General features: G+C 47.6%; 2 protein-coding genes across 5 annotated transcripts in view; one reads left to right on the top strand and one right to left on the bottom strand.

Moving 5' to 3' along the window:
- The window catches only part of Stard9 (StAR related lipid transfer domain containing 9), a 140,767-nt gene that overhangs the window by 36,652 nt on the left and 85,883 nt on the right, over positions 1 to 18,232 (bottom strand). Inside the window, exon 33 of one of the 2 annotated variants that reach the window (XM_052183314.1) lies at positions 11,700 to 11,761. In XM_052183314.1, coding sequence (XP_052039274.1) covers positions 11,741 to 11,761 — 21 coding nt within the window. In that variant the 3' untranslated portion in view covers positions 11,700 to 11,740. Of the gene's footprint in view, positions 1 to 11,699; positions 11,762 to 15,269; positions 18,010 to 18,232 lie in introns of those variants that run through there. The other variant, XM_052183313.1, reaches the window with a different exon arrangement.
- Cdan1 (codanin 1) lies at positions 44 to 13,748 on the top strand. 3 transcript variants are annotated; one of them, XM_052183322.1, is made up of 28 exons: positions 45 to 171; positions 386 to 876; positions 1,085 to 1,288; positions 1,487 to 1,656; positions 1,780 to 1,893; positions 2,056 to 2,134; positions 2,919 to 3,039; positions 3,195 to 3,304; positions 3,688 to 3,777; positions 4,311 to 4,386; positions 4,876 to 5,081; positions 5,384 to 5,504; positions 5,614 to 5,760; positions 5,919 to 6,085; positions 6,408 to 6,495; positions 6,726 to 6,815; positions 6,976 to 7,030; positions 7,218 to 7,351; positions 7,459 to 7,562; positions 7,774 to 7,932; positions 8,428 to 8,491; positions 8,666 to 8,744; positions 8,925 to 9,073; positions 10,593 to 10,700; positions 10,787 to 10,850; positions 10,984 to 11,165; positions 12,278 to 12,385; positions 13,003 to 13,748. In XM_052183322.1, exons 1-28 carry the CDS (start codon positions 82 to 84, stop codon positions 13,126 to 13,128), a joined length of 3,696 nt encoding a protein of 1,231 aa, XP_052039282.1. In that variant the 5' UTR covers positions 45 to 81; the 3' UTR covers positions 13,129 to 13,748. The 3 variants fall into 3 exon arrangements, with proteins under 3 accessions (XP_052039283.1, XP_052039282.1, XP_052039280.1); XM_052183320.1 differs by having other exon boundaries at positions 1,082 to 1,288; XM_052183323.1 differs by lacking the exons at positions 10,787 to 10,850; positions 10,984 to 11,165; positions 12,278 to 12,385; positions 13,003 to 13,748 and having other exon boundaries at positions 44 to 171; positions 1,082 to 1,288; positions 8,925 to 9,026; positions 10,593 to 10,683.

Below are 18,232 nucleotides of genomic sequence, written 5' to 3'. Positions count from 1 at the left end.
CTTGGGCCGCCGGCTCCGCCCCTCCCGGCCGCCTGTGGAGCGTGTGCGCCTGCGCAAGAGCCTCAGCGCGCCTGGGCAGGGATGGCGGCCGTTTTAGAGTCGCTGCTACGCGAAGAGGTGCCGGTCGCAGCCGCCGTGCGGTGGATCGCGCGCAGCACCCCGAGTTCGGAGGTAACAGTGCGGACACGCCCTCAAGCCTGCCTGGAATGTGCTTCCCGCGGGGGATGATGCTTCAGTCCCTTCTCCCAGCCTGCCCTGGCGGACGGCCCGCGCTCAGGGCGCTCCTCTGCGCGCCGCTGCCGGGCCGCCCACCCTGCGGCCTTAGCCGGTGGCGCCCGCGCTGTCAGCTGACCCTCTCGCCCCGCGACCTCTGCTTCTTCCTCAGGATAGCTCCGAGGTGGCTGCTCTAAGCGCACTTCGGCCTCTGCGGAAGGAATTCGTGCCGTTCCTGCTGAACTTCCTGAGGGAGCAGAGCAGCCGGGTCCTCCCGCAGGGCCCCTCAACCCCCGCCAAGACCCCAGGCGCCTCGGCAGCCTTGCCAGCGAGGCAGGGGGCCCCGCCACGGGGTGGCCGTGGGGCGCGCAGCCAGCTTTTCCCTGCAGCCGAGCCCCTCAGCACCGCCGCCGAGGCACCTCTGGCCCGCCGTGCGGGCCGCAGGCGGGGTCCGGGACCTGGGGCATCCCGCGAACGAGGTGGTCGGGGCTCCGGTGCCCCGGAGGACGGGGCCAGCGGCGAGAGCCCGCCTTGGGCCGGAGGCCGGAAGCCGAAGGGCTCAGGCAGCCCTGGCAGCCCCAGACTGTCGCTCTCTGATCCGCCAAACCTCAGCAACTTGGAGGAGTTCCCTCCCGTAGGCACCGTTCCTCCCGGCTCTGCAGGGTGAGAATCGGTCCTTTTTGCAAGATATTCACTAAAGCAGAGCTGGGTGCCCCACACAGAGTACGCGATGGTTAGAAGTTTGAGGGTGAAAAAAACCATAAGGGGGGAGGGCTTAAAAGGGGCCCAACTGTTATGGATGGAATGATGCTTGAAGATAGAAATTTGGAGAAAAAAAAAAAAACCAGAAAACTGTGACTACTCTCAGCAGGACGAAGCCTTCTCGAAGGATCAACCCAACTCCGGTGAGCGAAGAGCGGTCACTGTCCAAGCCCAAGACCTGCTTCACCTCACCCCCAATCAGCTGTGTCCCCAGTTCCCAACCCTCAGCCCTGGACACTAGCCCTTGGGGCCTTGGCCTTCCCCCAGGGTGCAGAAGTCTGCAAGAGGAGCGGGAGATGCTCAGGAAGGCGCGGTATGGCTTTGCCGCCACCTGGGATGTCAGCTTCCTCCTTGTGCGGGACTTGCAGGGATTTTTCCTGAACTTGGATTTCTCCCTTCGGGATTCTGGGTTTGCTTCTTGGGCTGTTGATGTCTTCTGTGGCAGAACCTGAATGTGAATATCACTGGAAAGCCAGGCTGAGTAATCATGACATCTCTCCTGTTCACACAGCTCCAAGCAGCTCCAACAGTCACCCACCCCAGCCTGTCCCGTCCCAGAATCAGGGTCTCCAGTTCCCAGCAGGACAGGAAACCTCACAGCAGAGGCTGCAGATCCGGCCAGAGTTTCTTCTCGGCAGCGCCTGGAGCTGGTAGCCCTTATCTACTCCTCATGCATTGCTGGTGAGTGAGCCCAACGGGAGCAGCAGTGGATATGCTTGCAAACTGCGGAGTAAGTGGATGAGGCACAGAGCCTGGGCCTGGTTGTCAGTAGTGCGCAATGGTATGTATGGCTTTTCTCTCCAGAGAACTTAGTACCAAACCTTTTCCTGGAGCTTTTCTTCGTCCTCCAGCTCCTTACTGCCCGGAGAATGGTTGCCGCCAAGGACAGTGACCTTGAGTCAAGTCAGGGTGCCCCAGGTCAGTAAGCAAGTCTAATTTAGAGAAATGCTGTTTGCTGGCTGCATAGTTTTGTTTTTTTGTTTTTGTTTTTTTTTTTTGTATACATGTATCGGGTTTTTTTTGTTGTTGTTTATTTTGAAGGCGGCATAGTTCTTAACTAACCATTTGTTATTGGCTTAGATTCCCTGGAAACTCCCCTGTTTCGGAGCATTCATGATTGCGTCTTCTTTGCAGTGCAGGTTTTGGAGCATCAGTTTCAGTGAGTTTTTCTAGCTGAGGCATTTGGGTCTCATTATGTTTGTTTCTAGCCATGTAGGATGCATGCCTTTGTTCAATAGATACAGTTGCCCTAGACCTTTCCATCTGTAACTTCTTGTTGAGGGGAAGGAGATGGTGGTTTTGGTTTGGATCTGGTTTTTTTTTTTGAGTCAGGGTGACACTATGTAGCCCTAGCTTGCCTTGAACTCCCTATGTAGAACAAGCTGGCCTCACACCTGCAGAGATTTGCCAGCCTGTGCCTCTCAAGTTCTGGAAATAAAGGCTTGCACTACCACTCCTGGCCCCTCCGTAACATTTAATTTAGTATCAGGCTCTGAGTTTACCCTCTAAAAAATTAGATAGCTGGGTTTGGTGCTAAGCAAGGATTGCAAGTTTAAAGACCAGCCCAAGCTGCAGAAAATTCAAAGCCAGCCTTTGAAACTTACTGAGCTGTAGTCCCCAAATAATAAATACAAAAGTGCCTAAGTATATAGATCACTGAAGTGCTTGCTGGTCATATAGAAAGCCCTGTATACCATAAGAAATAACAACAACAACAAGAACACACGCAGCTGACCTTAACGTTCATGGCTAATGTTCCTAGCCTGTTGTCTTGCTCTCAGCTCTGAAGTCTCATGTCTTCAGCCTTTACCTTCATCATCTTGATTCTTAGCCCGTGAACTTGCCATACTGATCTAGGCTTAACCACCTGTCTTATGCCTCAGATGTACTTCTGTTTGCAGCCTGCACGCCAGTCTCAGTCATGTGTACACCTGTTTTTGCAGGGTTCTCTCCTACTTGGATAAAGGGACCTTAAAGCTGCTGGCTGAGAATGAAAGGCTGCTGTGCTTCTCTCCAGCTCTGCAAGGCCGCCTTCGAGCTGCTTATGAAGGCAGTGTCGCCAAGGTATTTGCCCTCACTTAGGTACTAAGTAGCCTAGATGTTCTGCAAATTCAGACAGTTTTCATGGTGCTGTCAGGTGAGCTAACTCTGGGCAAGTAGTGAGTCTTCTAAACATGATCCAACAGATCTTGTTTCCTAATGCTGTTGCCATGTTTTAGGTCTCCCTCATGATACCACCCTCTGCTCAAGCTGTCTCCTTTCAGCCAGAAACTGACAATCGTGCCAACTTCTCCAGTGATCGAGCCTTTCATACTTTTAAAAAACAGAGGTGAAAAGAAAAGGGCCCTGATGAGGAGGGTATAAATACTTATCTCCTTTCCTAGAATTAGCAGTTAGGACTGACAGTGGTGGTTACTGCTGTCCAGACCCTTCGCTGCAGTCATCATGAAGTCTGTTGGCGTCCTTCTGTTCCATGTCCACAGACCTGAATCCCTGAGTTAGCCAACCATCTTAGGGTCCACTTTCCCTGTCCGCAGATGCCTGTGATGTGCTGCTGCTGGGTCTGTAACATTACCATCATAGAGAGCTAATAGGGGTGTTAAAGACTGGCACTGTGGCAGGCTATCTTAAACCTTCCAAGCAAGGGAAAGTGCTCTGGGAAGTGGGTGTAGGCAACTGGGAGTCAACTGACCAAGCTTCCATCTCTTTCAGGGATGTGTTCTATGAGGTACTTCGAGAGTGGGAAGATCACCATGAGGAACCCAGCTGGGATTTTGAGAAGGGCTTGGGTAGCAGGATCAGGTGGGTGCTCTGTCCTGCTCAGTTCTGTCCTTGCCCTGACATTGAGCAGCAGCAATATTTAGAACCCAGGAATATTTAGAGTGTTTGTTGGGAAGGGTTTCTCTCCTTCCATCCATCTTTTCCTCAGTCTCCAGTTATTGGTAACTCAAGCTAGATCAAAAGGGATTTATCTTTCTAGCTTCTCAATCCCAGTAATGCCCTGTACTTGTTCTGTAATGGCAAAAGCTTGGGATGGGAAAGGACAAAGCTCATAGATCAAACTGCATAGGTTGATGACCAGGCTGTCAAGCAAGTTTCCTGTCCTTATCTCCCTCTTACATTGATCATGACATTCATTGGCAGTGAGCATGACCTGAAGAGGGCATTTTTAAGTGGGTCAAGACGGTCTACTCTGGAGGAATCTTGGTGGTGAAGGAAACATTTCTAACCTTCTGTGTGGGTTTCCTGGCAAAGGGGCTGCTCACATCTTTGGTAAACAGCTGGAATACACCACTTGTCTCCTTCCCACACTGTGTCTAACTCTTTCTCCTCAGAGCTATGATGGGTCAACTTTCAGCAGCCTGCAGCCACAGCCACTTTGTCCGCCTTTTCCAAAAACAGCTTCTCCAGGTATTGGTCACCAAAAGATGTGGGCAGCTAAATGAAAGCTGGCACTCTGGGTCAGACAGACAACCTAGTAGATTCTGACTACAAATGTAAAAAGAATGTCTTCTCTTTGGGAGGTAGTTCAAACTTGGTGGGCAAGTGTCTCTGACTTCTCCGACCTGCCCTGGACTCCATGCTCGCACATAGCTTTCACCACTATTCCTGCCTTGACTTGCATTATGGTACAAAGAGAGCTTAGTAGTTAGGGTATCTTCAAACCCTTGTTCTAGTGACCTGAGGCAGACAGTGCTTATCTTGGAGTCTTCGTCTCCTCATCTTCCAAGTCAGAAGGCAAACCCTCTGGAGTGCTCATTGCTTTCTTTCAGACCCAGGGTCTTGCTCATGCTGGGCAAGCGTTCTCCACTAAGCTATGCCCCAAGCCCACTTTCTCAGTATTTTGTTAGTCTTTGTCTTACGGGTTTTTCATCTCTCTCCTACCTCCGGACATCTCAGATGTGTCAGAGCCCTAGCGGTGCTGGGGGATCTGTTTTGGGTGAAGCTCCAGATGTACTGAATATGCTAGGAGCTGACAAGCTAGGGCGGCTGCGGCAGCTCCAGGAACGGCTTATAGCCCCTCAGAGCAGTGGAGGGCCCTGCCCACCTCCCACCTTCCCAGGCTGTCAAGGCTTCTTCAGGGATTTCATCATGAGTGCCAGCAGGTAAGGGGCTCCTGTATCTTACAGGGAGAGAAACAGAGGCCAAAAAAGGTTTACTTTCCCCAATGGGCAAACCATTCTCCTTTGCCTGAGCCTCAGGTTGGACATGTCTGGAAGTTATTTCTGGCTCCTCCCCTTAATAGTTCCTCTTTCGTCTCATTCTTTTGCCCACATAGGAAATTTCATTGTCCTTTAGCTTCATCCCTCTTGGGAGTCTTCTGCTCTGGGGCATCTCCTTTAAACACTGGCTCTTTTTTCCCTATCTCAGTGCCTTTGTTTTGTCTTTTGCTCTTTTTCCACTCAAGCTTCCATTTTAATCAGCATCTCATGGATAGTTTAAGTTTAAAGATCCAGGAGCTCAATGACCTTCGCCTGCCTCAGCATGAGCCTGGTGATGAAGATGGGGAGTCAGACGTGGACTGGCAGGTTAGAAAACAGAATGAGGGAGATAATGGGGTCTTATCTAGGAGGGAAAGGATGTGTAAAGTTTGTTCCAGAAGACTTATGCAAAGGACATTGTTTTACTTTCATACAGGGTGAACGGAGGCAATTTGCTGTAGTGCTTCTTAGTCTTAGACTTTTGGCTAAATTTCTGGGCTTTGTGGCTTTCCTGCCATACCGGGGACATGAACCACCCCCGACCCGTGAGCTTCAGGACTCTATTCTGGCCCTCAGGAGCCAGGTGAGCATGTGGAAGATCTGGGTAAGGAAGAGTTGGGTAGACAAAAATGTGGAGGCTGACTGGTTTCCTTGGCTAATCTAGTGTCCTGGCAGCCAGTAGAGGATATCAGCCAGCCCCTTTTAAGGGCCTGCTCATTGACAGAATCCTGGCTTTCCCAGGTCCCTCCTGTTCTGGATATACGGGCTCTGCTGCAGCAGGGCTTGTGGGCCCGTCGGGCAGTGCTCACTGTGCCCTGGCTGGTGGAATTCCTCTCTTTTGCTGACCACATTGTCCCCTTGCTGGACTATTACCGCAGTGTCTTTACTCTCCTGCTGCACTTACATAGGTGAGTAGAACATGACTTATTTGCGTAGTCTTGCTATTTGTTAAGTGGGCCTAGAAGTCTCTGCTTCTGTATGGTTCCACAGCTATGACAGCCTCAGGAGAGGCAGAACTGTGACAACTATCTTCCATTCCCATGTTACTCCTCTTTATTGTATGGCCTAGCCAAGAAGGATGTGAGTGCAAGTCTCACTGAGATCCTGTTGGTCTTCCCAATAGTAGTGTGACTTAGGTCTGCTTTTGAGAACTCCCTTCCTAGTAATAGCTTTTATTTGTGCCTTCTGTCCTTGGCACACGTCTGCTCACATCCTCCATTTACCTTTTAGGAGTTTGGTCCTATCAAAAGAGAATGAAGGCGAGATGTGCTTCCTGAACAAGCTGCTGCTGCTTGCTGTCCTGGGCTGGCTTTTCCAGGTAAGCAGATGGATAGCCTAGCTGGGGTGGTGGGTGGCTGCCATGGCAGGCCACAGTGCTTTAGAGTCTGAGGAAGGTTTGGGACAGAAGAGGAAGGTTGGTTCTGAGTGGGGTGGGCATTGCTATGGCTTCAGAAGACAATTTGCTTGACCCAGGGCCCCAATAGATTTAGAAACTATGGCAAATTTTAGAGTACCAATAGTGTTCTGACTACCTTTCTGTCTTACCAGATACCTACAGTTCCTGAGGACTTATTCTTTCTAGAAGATGGTCAGGTAGATGCCTTTGAGGTGGATACAACTGCTTCAGAGCATGGTTTGGTGAGTGTCAGACCAGATAAATGAGTTGAATAGATAAAGACCCATCAGAAGACAAGCTAGAAAAGTCTTGATTCGTCTTCATGACTTCTATTTCTGCACATTCAGGAAGGAAGGGAGACTGCCTGTTTTCCTCTTTTAACCTTGGCCTATTCTCCTGCAGGACAGTGTACCTGTTGTGGACCAGCAGTTGTTATATACTTGTTGCCCCTACATTGGTAAGCATCTGTCTCCCCTATGGTCCTTGGCTTGTTCTGTCATGGATACCCAAAAGGACCTGACTGTTCAGCATACTGGTCTGTCTTTGGGCTCTCTGGGTACCTCATCTTTGCTCCACAAAGGTCATGATGTTTGGGGGAGGAAGGGGAGATAATTTTGGAAGTAATAACTTCAACTCCTCTACAGGAGAGCTCCGGAAACTGCTTGCTTCCTGGGTTTCAGGAAGCAGTGGGCGGAGTGGAGGCTTTGTAAGGAAAATCACTCCCACTACCACCACCAGCCTGGGAACCCTGCCTCTCAAGACCAGCCAGGGGTTGCAGGTAAGGGCCAAGGCTAGGGAAATGGAGGCAGGTGGTGAGGGAGGCAGGTGGTGAGGGAGGCAAAAGGGAGCCCTCGTGGTACTTCACCTGCCTCCAACTCCTATCAGGCCCAACTTGCCGAGGCCTTTTTCCACAACCAGCCACCCTCCCTGCGCAGGACTGTAGAATTTGTGGCAGAAAGAATTGGATCAAACTGTGTCAAACACATCAAGTAAGAGTGGAGTGAGAATCCTAGTCTCAGCCCCCTTCAGTTTTTTCCCTTTAAACTTTAACCTGTTGTCAAACTAAAGTCACCCGGGGGAGGCAGGGAGGCTGAAATTTCTCAGGTCCTTCAAAGGACTTTCTGACCAAATGTCCTTCCATTTGCAGCCCTTTCCTCTTAACTCTCCTAACCGCCCCAAACCTTGCTCTCCCGGCTACAGGGCGACACTGGTAGCAGATTTGGTGCATCAAGCAGAGTCACTTCTTCAGGAGCAGCTGGTGACACTGGGACAGGAAGGGGGAGATCCAGCACAGCTATTGGAATTCTTGTGTTCTCAACTCTGCCCCCATGGGGCCCAAGCATTGACCCAGGGGCGGGAGTAAGAACTGTCAATCTATTTGAGCCTTTTCATTTCCTGAAGTCTCCTCTTTAAGGTTTTCTTAAATTTTGGTTAAGACTGGGTTCCACTCTAGTCTAGGCTGACCTCAAACTTCCAAGTGCTGAGATTACATACATGAGCCAGCACACACAGCTTCCCTTTGATTTTTTTTTCTGTCCCTTTTTATCTCTTTCACATCCCATTTGCTCCATTTCTGTTCCTTCCCCCCCTTTTTTGCTCTAATCCCCTTTTCTGAAGGATTATGTCTTTGGGCATGGAGTCCAGATATTGAATTGGAAGTCTGTCATATAAGGCTAATGGGCAGGTACTACTACACCTCCAGCACTTCTTCCTCCAGCACATGTGGTGGGCAAGAGAATGGACAGTCCTTCTGAGTTAGAATTTCCAGTCCATAGGCCTGTTGCACTTGAGAATATACTTTTGTGAGTCAGTCTACAATATCCAGACATTGACTCCCCTTCTGTCTTTTTTTAGGTTCTGCCAAAGGAAGAGCCCCACTGCTGTGCGAGCACTGTTACCAGAGGAGACCCCAGCTGCTGTACGTAGGAAGGAAGCCTGCAGTTAGCAGGCCAGTAGACAGGCATGCATGTTCACGTATATGTACGCGTGCACCTGTGTGAGGCTGTTATAGGGTGGGTCCTGGACTGTAGAATCCAATGTTGTACTACCTGCCTTCCCAAGTCCCTGACTCAGCAGTCCTTCTGTGCCACAGGTTCTAAGCAGTGCAGAGAACATTGCTGTGGGGCTTGCAACAGAGAAAGCCTGCTCTTGGTTGTCAGCCAACATTACAGGTGAGGTCTAGGAAAGGAGTGACGGAACCAAGTTTTTAAAGATGGACAGACAGGGTATTGAACAATTTGTGGGAGATTAGGTGAGCCACTTAAAACGAGTGAAAGGTGTGGGTTGTCATGACAGGTCCGTGTAGGGAAACATTCCAATGACTCCGTTCTTGTTTTCCCTCTGCCTGGCAGCGCTGATTAGAAGGGAGGTGAAAGCAGCCGTGAGTCGCATGCTACGAACCCAGGGTCCTGAGCCAACTGCCCGGGTGGAGCGGAGGGGCTGCTCCCGAGCCTGTGAGCACCATGCTCCCCTCCCCTCCCACCTCATCTCCGAGATAAAAGTACACAGCTACCCTACTCCCTTGGCTTTCCCACTCCCTCTCCCTGCTGCTTGCTTCTTTTCACATTGGCTTCAGGATTTGTATAGAAGCTTTGTGTGTTGTCTGGCTGGTTTGTTTCTTTCTTTACTGAATGGGATCACATAGAACAGAGCTGAATTGGTTTTCCTAAGTCCTTTGTTCTAGAATCATCCAAAAAGCTTATCTAAAGGGTTGGGTTTGTTTGTTTGTTTGTTTGTTTGTTTTGAGTCAGGGTCCCATTATATAAGTCTGGCTAGCCTAGAACTGTGTATACCAGGCTGACCTCAGACTCACAGAGATCCACTAGCCTTTGCCTTCTAAGAACTAGGATTAAAGGTATATGTTACCACAACAGGCCAAAGCTAAACTTTTTGACTAAATGCATCTTTTACACATGGTAGTGAATAGCTGCATAGTGGGGAAGTTTTTGAGGGGCAGCCAATATCTAGACATGGTTTCTGTACTATTTGTCCATGAGATAATGCTAGTCACAAGCACAGACCATAAGTTCTAATATGATTAAGAAATAAAAGCTGGGCCTCAATTGAGTGCAGGCCTGGATTCCCAGTTATTCTGGAGGCCAAGGCAGGAGGATCATAGCCTGTCTGGGCAACTTAAATGAGACTTTAAAATAACTTATAAAAGTAGATAGTGTGAACTCTGTATATTAGCACTTTGTATCTAGAGAGAGAAAGAGACCAATTTTATAGAGCAAGAGTCAGCAAACAGCCATGATGCTGCTGGTTGGTTAGTTGGTTGGCTGGTTGGTTGGTTGGTTGGTTGGTGGATTGGTTTTTCGAGATAGGGTTTCTCTGTGAAGCCCTGGCTGTCCTGGAACTCACTCTGTAGACCAGGCTGGCCTTGAACTCAGAATGCTGTTTGTTTTTATACATAGTTTTATTGCTCCATTTGTTTATAAGTCCTCTGTGGCTGTTCTTTGTGCTACCAAAGCAGAGATGAACAGTTGGAGCAATATTTAGGCCTTATGACTCTCAAGAGCTAAAATACTATCTGGCCCTGCTCCAAACAAAGTAGTGATCTTAAAATAAATAGAAACTAGGAAGCAATGCCCATAGATGGGGACTGTAGGAAGGAGAGAGAAAGGTATCAAGCTAGACTCCTTCTCAATATGCAGAGGATTTCTATTTTGAGATCTCAGAGGAGCATGAGAGGAAAGTATTCAGACTCTAGATAGGACATTTTCCCTAAGTATTTTAAGATATCCTCTGGGAATTGGTTATGTAGTTTTGTCGCAGTTAGTTACATCTGGTGGCACACAGTCTACGGGCTTACCACTCCATCTGCTTCCCTCTGGGTTGTCCATATAACTGCTTATCCCAGCTGTGCTATATTGCCTGAGCCTTAGCCATAAGAGCACCTCGGCCCAGTTGCTTCATTCCCTTGGGCTCTGTTTTCCTTCTGCCTCTCTCCATTGGCTGGTTCCCATCCCCAACCAAGTTTCTGGCATTCTGGCATGAAGTTTCATCACTGCTCTCTACAGGATGTACTCTCTCTGGCTGCCGGGCCTCGAGACCCTGAGGAAGGAGTTTCCCCAGAGCATCTGGAACAGCTTCTAAACCAGCTGGGCCAGTCACTGCGATGCCGCCAGGTGAGATGTGGCATGAGCCACATGGGCTCCAGACCAGTTCTCAGAGCAGTAAGAATGATGCTTGCTCATGTCTCCTTCCCCCATAGTTCCTGTGCCCAACTGCCGAGCAGCATCTGGCCAAGTGCTCTGTAGAGTTGGCTTCCCTTCTAGGTATGGTCCCTTTTCTACCAAGACCCTCATGTTCCATTCCCCAAACTCCAAGCTTGGGTATAAGCAAGGTTGGGAGCATAGGACATGCTCTCCTTCCTCCATTTAAAACTTATCCTCTCTTTCTTCCCTGCAGTTGCAGACCAGATCCCCATCTTAGGGCCCCCAACACAGCACAGGCTGGAGCGAGGACACGCTCGAAGGCTTCTACATATGCTGCTTTCCTTGTGGAAGGATGACTTCCAGGGGCCAGTTCCATTACAGCTTCTACTTAGCCCAAGAAATGTAGGGCTTCTGGCAGATACTAGGCCAAGAGAGGTAAGTCAGAGGTACAAGGACACATCTGTAGGTTTTGTTGGGGGGAGGGGGTTAGATTTATGTATATAAATGTTTTGTCCACATGCATGTGCACCATGAATATACCTGTTGGATTTCTCTAGAACTAGGGTGGCTATGAGCTACCATGTCAGTACTGAGAATTGAATTTCTGAGCAACAAGTACAACCTCTGAGCCATCGCTCTGAGCCCATGTGTGTGGATTTTCAAATAGGCTCTCATGCTGCAGTCCATGTTGGCCTTAAATTCACAACATTCTTCCTGCTTCTGCATCCCAAGTGTGGATTACAAATATAAGCCATCATGCCCAGCTCCTGCAGTCATATTGTGGGGTAGTATGTGCACTTGTTAGTGAGCATTGTTCTTACTGAACCTGAAACTCACTAACTGGCTAAACTAGTGGGCTTCCAGGATTTTCCTATCTAGCCCCGCCAGCACTAAGGTAGATACTCATACAGCATGGGTCCAAGGAAGAGCTGGCCCTGGGGGTGAGAAAGTAAGAGAACTGACCCTTACCTTAACCTCCTACAGCACTCCAGAAAGCAGCCTTACACATTTCAGACGTTGGGGAGCCATCCCTGTAGGTGTGAACATGGAAGAGCTGGCCTTAGTCTCCCATGATACAGGCTATCATGTTTGCACATCAGGAACTTTGTGGAGCAATCAGTCCCTTCATCCCTGCAAATCATTATCCAGTGGCTCCCTCCAAAATCTTTTAACTGCTGTTTCTTTTATTCTCTTCCTCATCCGTGCTAAAACAGAGTCCCTTTGTCTCAATTTCCTCCTCCGGGCAGCTTTTTTTTTTTTCCAATGTTTATTTGTAAATAGTTTGTAACCCTTTATTTTTTGATGGGGGAGGAATCAAGACATTGTTTCTCTGTATAGCCAGAACTCATCATATAGCTGGAACTTACTCTGTAGACCAACTCAAGAGATCTGCCTGCCTCTGCCTCTGCCTGAGTGTTGGAATCTCCAACTCCAGCTCTGTCCTTTGAGATGTTTACTCTTGGGACTACTGTACAGTCCTTAGTCTCTGCTGTTAGGACTACTGTATGATCCTGACAACTTTTGACTTTCTCTGTGGTGTTTTGCAGTGGGACCTGCTACTGTTCTTACTCCGGGAGCTGGTAGAAAAGGACCTCATGGGACATTTGGAGATAGAAGCCTGCTTAGGCAGCCTTAAAGAGGCCCAGTGGCCAGGGGTAAGAAGTCTTAATGTTAATCCTTTTGTTATACATGAAGATGTGTCTCATTTGTTCTAAAGATTGTCTATGTAGCCCAGGCTAACCACAAACTTGTATTCTTTCTACTTGATGGGTAATGAGATTCTGGTTGTGGGCCTCTCCATAGCTGCAGCTACATGTGTTTTCACCAAGTGTTTTTAGGCCTACCATGAGACCAAGTACTAGGTTTGATCTGAGTGACCACTCTGCTGGACTCACAGAATAACAGAGGGGGCAAGGACAATTAGAAAGCTGCATGCACAGTGAATATTGGGGTTTTGGAACTCAAAGTAAATTTTGGCTTATATTTAAAATGCTCTTATGATTCAGAGCAAAACTGTACCCATAAAATGAGAGTGATACTTTGTGCTTGAAAAATTTTAAAGCCTCTGCTTCCTATTAAGAGTCTGCTTTCCTAACTGGAACTTAACACCTTAGTTTACCAGTCATGGAGGGTTATATCCATTTTTGCATAGAAGGCATTACATGAAATAGCTGGGTTGTAGTGTTTTACTGGCAGTGAATGCTTATTTAGGACTGACCTTAGAAAGGACAAAACATCCAGAACTACTTTTCTCTTAACCTTTCTACTTCAGGACTTCTCAGAAGAATTATCAACACTGTTTCGCTTGTTCCTAGCTGAGCCCCATCTGCTAGAACCCCAGCTAAGGGCTTGTGAACTTATGCAACCAAACCGTGGGACAGTACTGGCCCAAAGCTAGGGCTGGGAAGCAGCCCTCTTGGGCATGTCACCAGAACCTGCTTCCTGTGCCTCAGTAGGAGGCTCAAGAACCCACTACACGCCTTGATGGGGCAAGAGTGTCCAGGCGTGTAATCAGGCTTGCTGCTCCTAAGTCAAGGAAGTGTGTTGCTTCAAGCATCCAGACATGGGCCTCAACACCTGAGATCTAGAGGAAGGAGAACCTGATTCAGAGTCACAGTGGAAAAGCCCAGAGACTCCAATCTTGGAACAGAAGAAGGGCTGGCGTTTCTAATCCAGATGCTAAAAGAAATGCGTGTGCTGATCAATGTATTTTGAGCCTCAAGTTGCTATCCCAGCATCTCTTAAAACTTTGTGGTTCTGAGAAATCTTAATAGGCAAAGAACTTCTGCTTGTGAGAAAGTTGACAAAACATGGATTTGGAAGTCTACAATTCTTTCGTCCAGAAGCTGGACTGTCACCCCAGCCCCCAATATTGGCAGCCAGTAAGGTAAGGCTTGCCTAAGTGAATCTTGGTCTCATGTGGACCTTCACCTCTTTACAGGGAATTAGTCAGACCAAGCCTGGTGTAGAAAATTTAAGGGGCTTGGGCTTTTTTAAAATAAAACTTTTAACAAGGTCTTGATGGCTCCTCTCCCCTGCTTCTATCCCCTTTCTGAAAGTGGACTCTGCACAGCAGTGAGCGAGCTGCTTTGCTTCTTCATGATGTCTGCATTCTCTCATGCTGAGAGCCAGTGCTAGACACACAATCTGCTATAATCATCTACTCTGCATGTACTCCCTGCTGGTTATGCTGGCCCAAGCAGCAGGCAGCTTTTATGATATTTGTGTTGTAGGCACTGGGATGTCTGATTTACCTCAGAACTTCCTTCTACCAAAAGCAGCCTCTGGGTTATAGTTAGCAAGACCTCATTTCTATAAATGAGGTGATTTTTTTAAAATTTTTCATATACTCAGTGTGTCTGCACTGGCACACTTCTGCTATGGCACACTTCTGGAAGTTGTAGGTCAACTTGCTAGAATCAGTTCTTTCACCGTGTGGATCCCAGGGCTCAAATTCAGGTCACTGGGCTTAGCCCCAAGCTATTTTGACAGCCCCTGTAACCAGCTGATTTTAAGGAGTTTTTGTTTTGTTTTTCAAGATATGGTTTCTCTTTGTAGCCCTGGCTGTCCTGGAACTCACTTTGTAGACCAGGATTGTCTTAAATTCATAGAGATCTGCCTGCCTTTACCTCCCAAGTTCTGGGATTAAAGGCATGTGCCACCGTGCACCCAAAGAAGACATTATTTTGATAATGTACTTTAGCTCTGTAAAACTGGCTTTTGTTTTATAATAAGACTCAGGCTCTAGTGGAAGTATCAGAAGGTGTTCAGTGATAACTCTTGAAGTCAATTGCAAAGCCTTTTATCTTAGGGGAAAACTGCAGCTGGCAAAAGTTTCTGACCTAAGGAAAGTTAAGCTTCTCTGAACTTAGCCCCAATGTGAGTTTCACCCTCTGGTGCATGCCTCCTCTTCCTTCCCTTAACTCCTTTCCAAGTCTAGGACTGGGCCTAGGGGCCTCACACATGTTCACGACAGACTGCTCAGTTCTGTCAGTACTGGTTATCCAACCTAGGGCCTCACATGTGAGGCAAGTACTCCACCACTGAGCTACAAGCACAGTGGATAATCACTTCTTTTCTCTTTGCCTAGATGTCAGTATTTTGTTTTGTTTTTTGGATTTGGTTTTTTCAAGACAGGGTTTCTCTGTGTAGCCCTGGCTGTCCTGGAACTCACTTTGTAGAACAGGCTGGCCTCGAACTCAAAATTCCGCCTGCCTCTGCCTCCCAGAGTGCTGGGATTACAGGCGTGCACAGCCGCCACCACCACCACCACCACCACCACCACCACCACCACCACCACCACCACCACCGGGTAGATGTCAGTATTATACTGGTGCAGTTGAACCACAGTCCTGCCTCAAAAAAGCTGAGTCCTGGTCAAGATGAGCAGCAGGCTAACAGTCAATTCTCATCTTGCTTAGGGAAGCCTGAAGCCCAGAAAACTGTTCTAACTGAAGGACTCAGCCATGAAGCGAGCCTGTCTTAAGGTGCTCTTAGAACAGCTTGCTCAAACAACTGATTGTAAAGACAGGCAGATACTCAAGTAGAGAACTATTTATTCTCCTTTCTGTACCAGGATTTTTTTTCTTTGTTTTTCATGACAGGATTTCTCTGTGTAGCCTAGAACTCACTTTGTAGACCAGGCTGGCCTCGAACTCGGAGGCAGAGTGCTGGGATTAAAGGCATGTACCACCACCTCCCAGCTCAAGTACTTTTTTTTTTTTTTTTTTTTTTTTTTTTTTTTTTTTGGTGATATTTGTATTATAGGAACTGGAATGGCTGATTTACCTCAGAACTTCTTACTAAAAGCAGCCTTCTGGGTTATAGTTAGTGGTATTTGTATTGTGTGTCCTGTGGACCAGGGGCCTTGAGGCACCTGGGACTTTCTACAGAGGAACAGACCCAGCCTTGGTTGATTCCCATGCTTTCCAGAGCCTGATTTATCTTGTCTTTTGTCATAGGATCACTGCAGGCCCACAAATATGGAAATACATGATGGTCAACCATCTTAATATATAATGGCATAGTGTTATAACTACATCTATCCTTTTATAAATATAATCTTGGATTTTCCATTTTTCCCATCCTGTATCCTTTAATATGTTATCCAGAGATGATTTAGTTAATGTAACTATATGTAAATAATTATGACAAGAAACTTTGCTTGAGTATCTTTTGATCTATGGTTAAATGTACAGATGTGGGAGATGAAGCTATAGAGAGTTGACTGGCTGCTTCAGATTGCTGACTCAGGCCTCATAAGGGGCTTCTCCTTATGCTGTCTACCTGTTTAGATTCCTGCAGTGGCTGAGCTCATAATACTAGCACATGAATGTAAAATCTCAACCCTGAACTGTGAATACTGCCATCATAATCTTCAACGGTTCCTTCTATTTTTTTTTTTTTTTTGAGGCAGGTTTCTCCGTGTTGCCCTGGCTACCTAGGAACTCACTCTGTAGACCAGGTTGGCTTCAAACTCAGAGATCTGCCTGCCTCTGCCTCCTGAGTGCTGGGATTAAAAGTGTGTGCCCCACCACTACCTGGCTTTTTTTATTTTTTAAGAGTAATATTTTGACTTTTTTTGGCTAATGGTCTCAGTAAGGCACTTACATGAATAGAGGTAGAAACAGGGCATAGCGGCGCCTATCCTTAGCGTAGGATTCGGAAAGCTGAAGCCACAGGCAAAGGACCTGATTCCACACATACACAGCAAGGGGGCAGGGAGGACATCGGCAGGCATGTGTGTAACACTGCATTACCAAGTATTGCCAAAAAATACCATAAAGATAAATTCAAAGCAAAATTTAAAACATTCAATTGGTAGTATATAAATACTCTAAAGGAATAGAAAAATCTTGCAAAGAAATTTACCCTTTAACCAGTCTTAACTCCTAAGAAAACCTAATTCCACCAAAGATTTGAAGTGACAAAAATAAAGGGAATTTCTTGTTTTCTTTTTCTTTTCTTTTTTTTTTTTTTTTGATTTGGCTTTTTTGAGACAGGGTTTCTCTGTGTAGCCCTGGCTGTCCTGGAACTCACTTTGTAGACCAGGCTGGCCTCGAACTCAGAAATCCGCCTGCCTCTGCCTCCCAGAGTGCTGGGATTACAGGCCTGCGCCACCACTGCCTGGCTAAAGGGAATTTCTTATCCCTACCATTTCCATGTTAAAATCTTCAAACTGTTCAACTAGGCCAAGATCCAAACCCTTTTTCTATACTATATTAAAACAGTTAAGCAACAAAAATAACTATTGAGCTTAAGACAGAGTCTAATGTCTCACAGGCTGGCCATCTGAAGATAATCTTCTGGTCCTGCTGCTTCTGCTACAGAGTGCTGTAGCTATGAGCCGCCACACCCTACTATATATAAAGAAGTGGGTGCTGGGTGTCATAGGTTTATAATCCCAGAATTTGGAAACTTGAGGTGTGTTAGCACAAGGTCAAGACCTGTGCTAAACTTAATCCTCTCTAAGACAATCTGCTTGAAATCTTTCTTCCCTTGTTCGCAAGCAGCATGTAGCTGTCCCTACCTGTTATTAGTCTTCAGGCCCCATATCCTGTCTTTTTCTTCAGTGGCCTCCCCTTGCACTGAGCTTAAGAGGTAGACTGACCGTACCAGTGATACACAGTGACACACAGTGGGGGAAAATAGTATGAATAGTAAAATGTAAACGTTCACTGAGAGAAAATCCAGAATCTGGATCTGGCTTGTGCAGATGATTCTTTATAAACTGTATGGTGGTCCTGTCTGAAACTCCATCACAAAATGGAGCAAAGTTTTGGAGGCAGATCTAGAGCACCCTTGGCCAGTGCCTGCCAGCCAAGGAGGCACCTTGCCAAAGCACTGCAGTCTCCAGCTCTGCAGGCTGTGCTTTTTCTGGTCTTTGAATACTTGGTGTGCCATTGCGTCCCAGAGGCAGGAAATAAAGGTGAGAAATCCTGAAGGCGAGTTGATTTCATCCTTTGGACAGCTAGGGCCAGGAGCTTCAGGTTGTTCGCTCTTCAGAGGTAACCAAGTACTAAGTACTAGTTTTGCTGGCAACCCTGGGCTGGTGCCATCTATATAGTTGGCTACCACGGGCAGCCTGGGCTCTTCTTGCCTCAGGGTCTAGAAGCATCTGTAGAGTCTCAGGTGTCCTGGGCCTACATCTCAGCATTGCTGTCTCCATGGCCCAATACTAACTACGAAGGAAAGATGCCAGCTTGGCCACAACCAGTGGCTGCTGTTTGATAAAGGAGTTCAGAAGATGGGGAGGGAAGCCTGGTGCACCCAGTTCCACCTGAAAGCAGAAGGAAGAACTGAAGGTACAAACAAATCTGGAGCAGCCACTCTGGCTGTGGTGACTGGAGATGTGCTTGGACCCCTGAGCATTTAGATCTAAGTACTAACTTTTCCCTCCCAATGATGAAGAGTCCGAGTTGGCCTGAGAGTGGAGAGCCATACAAGATGCTAAGTGAGGATTCTGGTCTGATGCTGCTCTCAGCTTCAATAGTCCATCTATT

Source organism: Apodemus sylvaticus, chromosome 5 (genome assembly GCF_947179515.1).
Source record: "Apodemus sylvaticus chromosome 5, mApoSyl1.1, whole genome shotgun sequence".
Classification (NCBI taxonomy): domain Eukaryota; kingdom Metazoa; phylum Chordata; class Mammalia; order Rodentia; family Muridae; genus Apodemus; species Apodemus sylvaticus.
Note: the sequence above shows the minus strand (reverse complement) of the source record. Positions and strands in the feature narration are given on the sequence as shown.

Coding starts and splice junctions, on each gene's coding strand:
- Cdan1 (XM_052183320.1), top strand. CDS start 82: ATGGCGGCCGTTTTAGAGTCGCTGCTACGCGAAGAGGTGCCGGTCGCA. Junction 7,933..8,427: donor GCATTGACCCAGGGGCGGGA/GTAAGAACTGTC, acceptor GTCTTTTTTTAG/GTTCTGCCAAAGGAAGAGCC. Junction 10,851..10,983: donor AGAGTTGGCTTCCCTTCTAG/GTATGGTCCCTT, acceptor TCTTCCCTGCAG/TTGCAGACCAGATCCCCATC.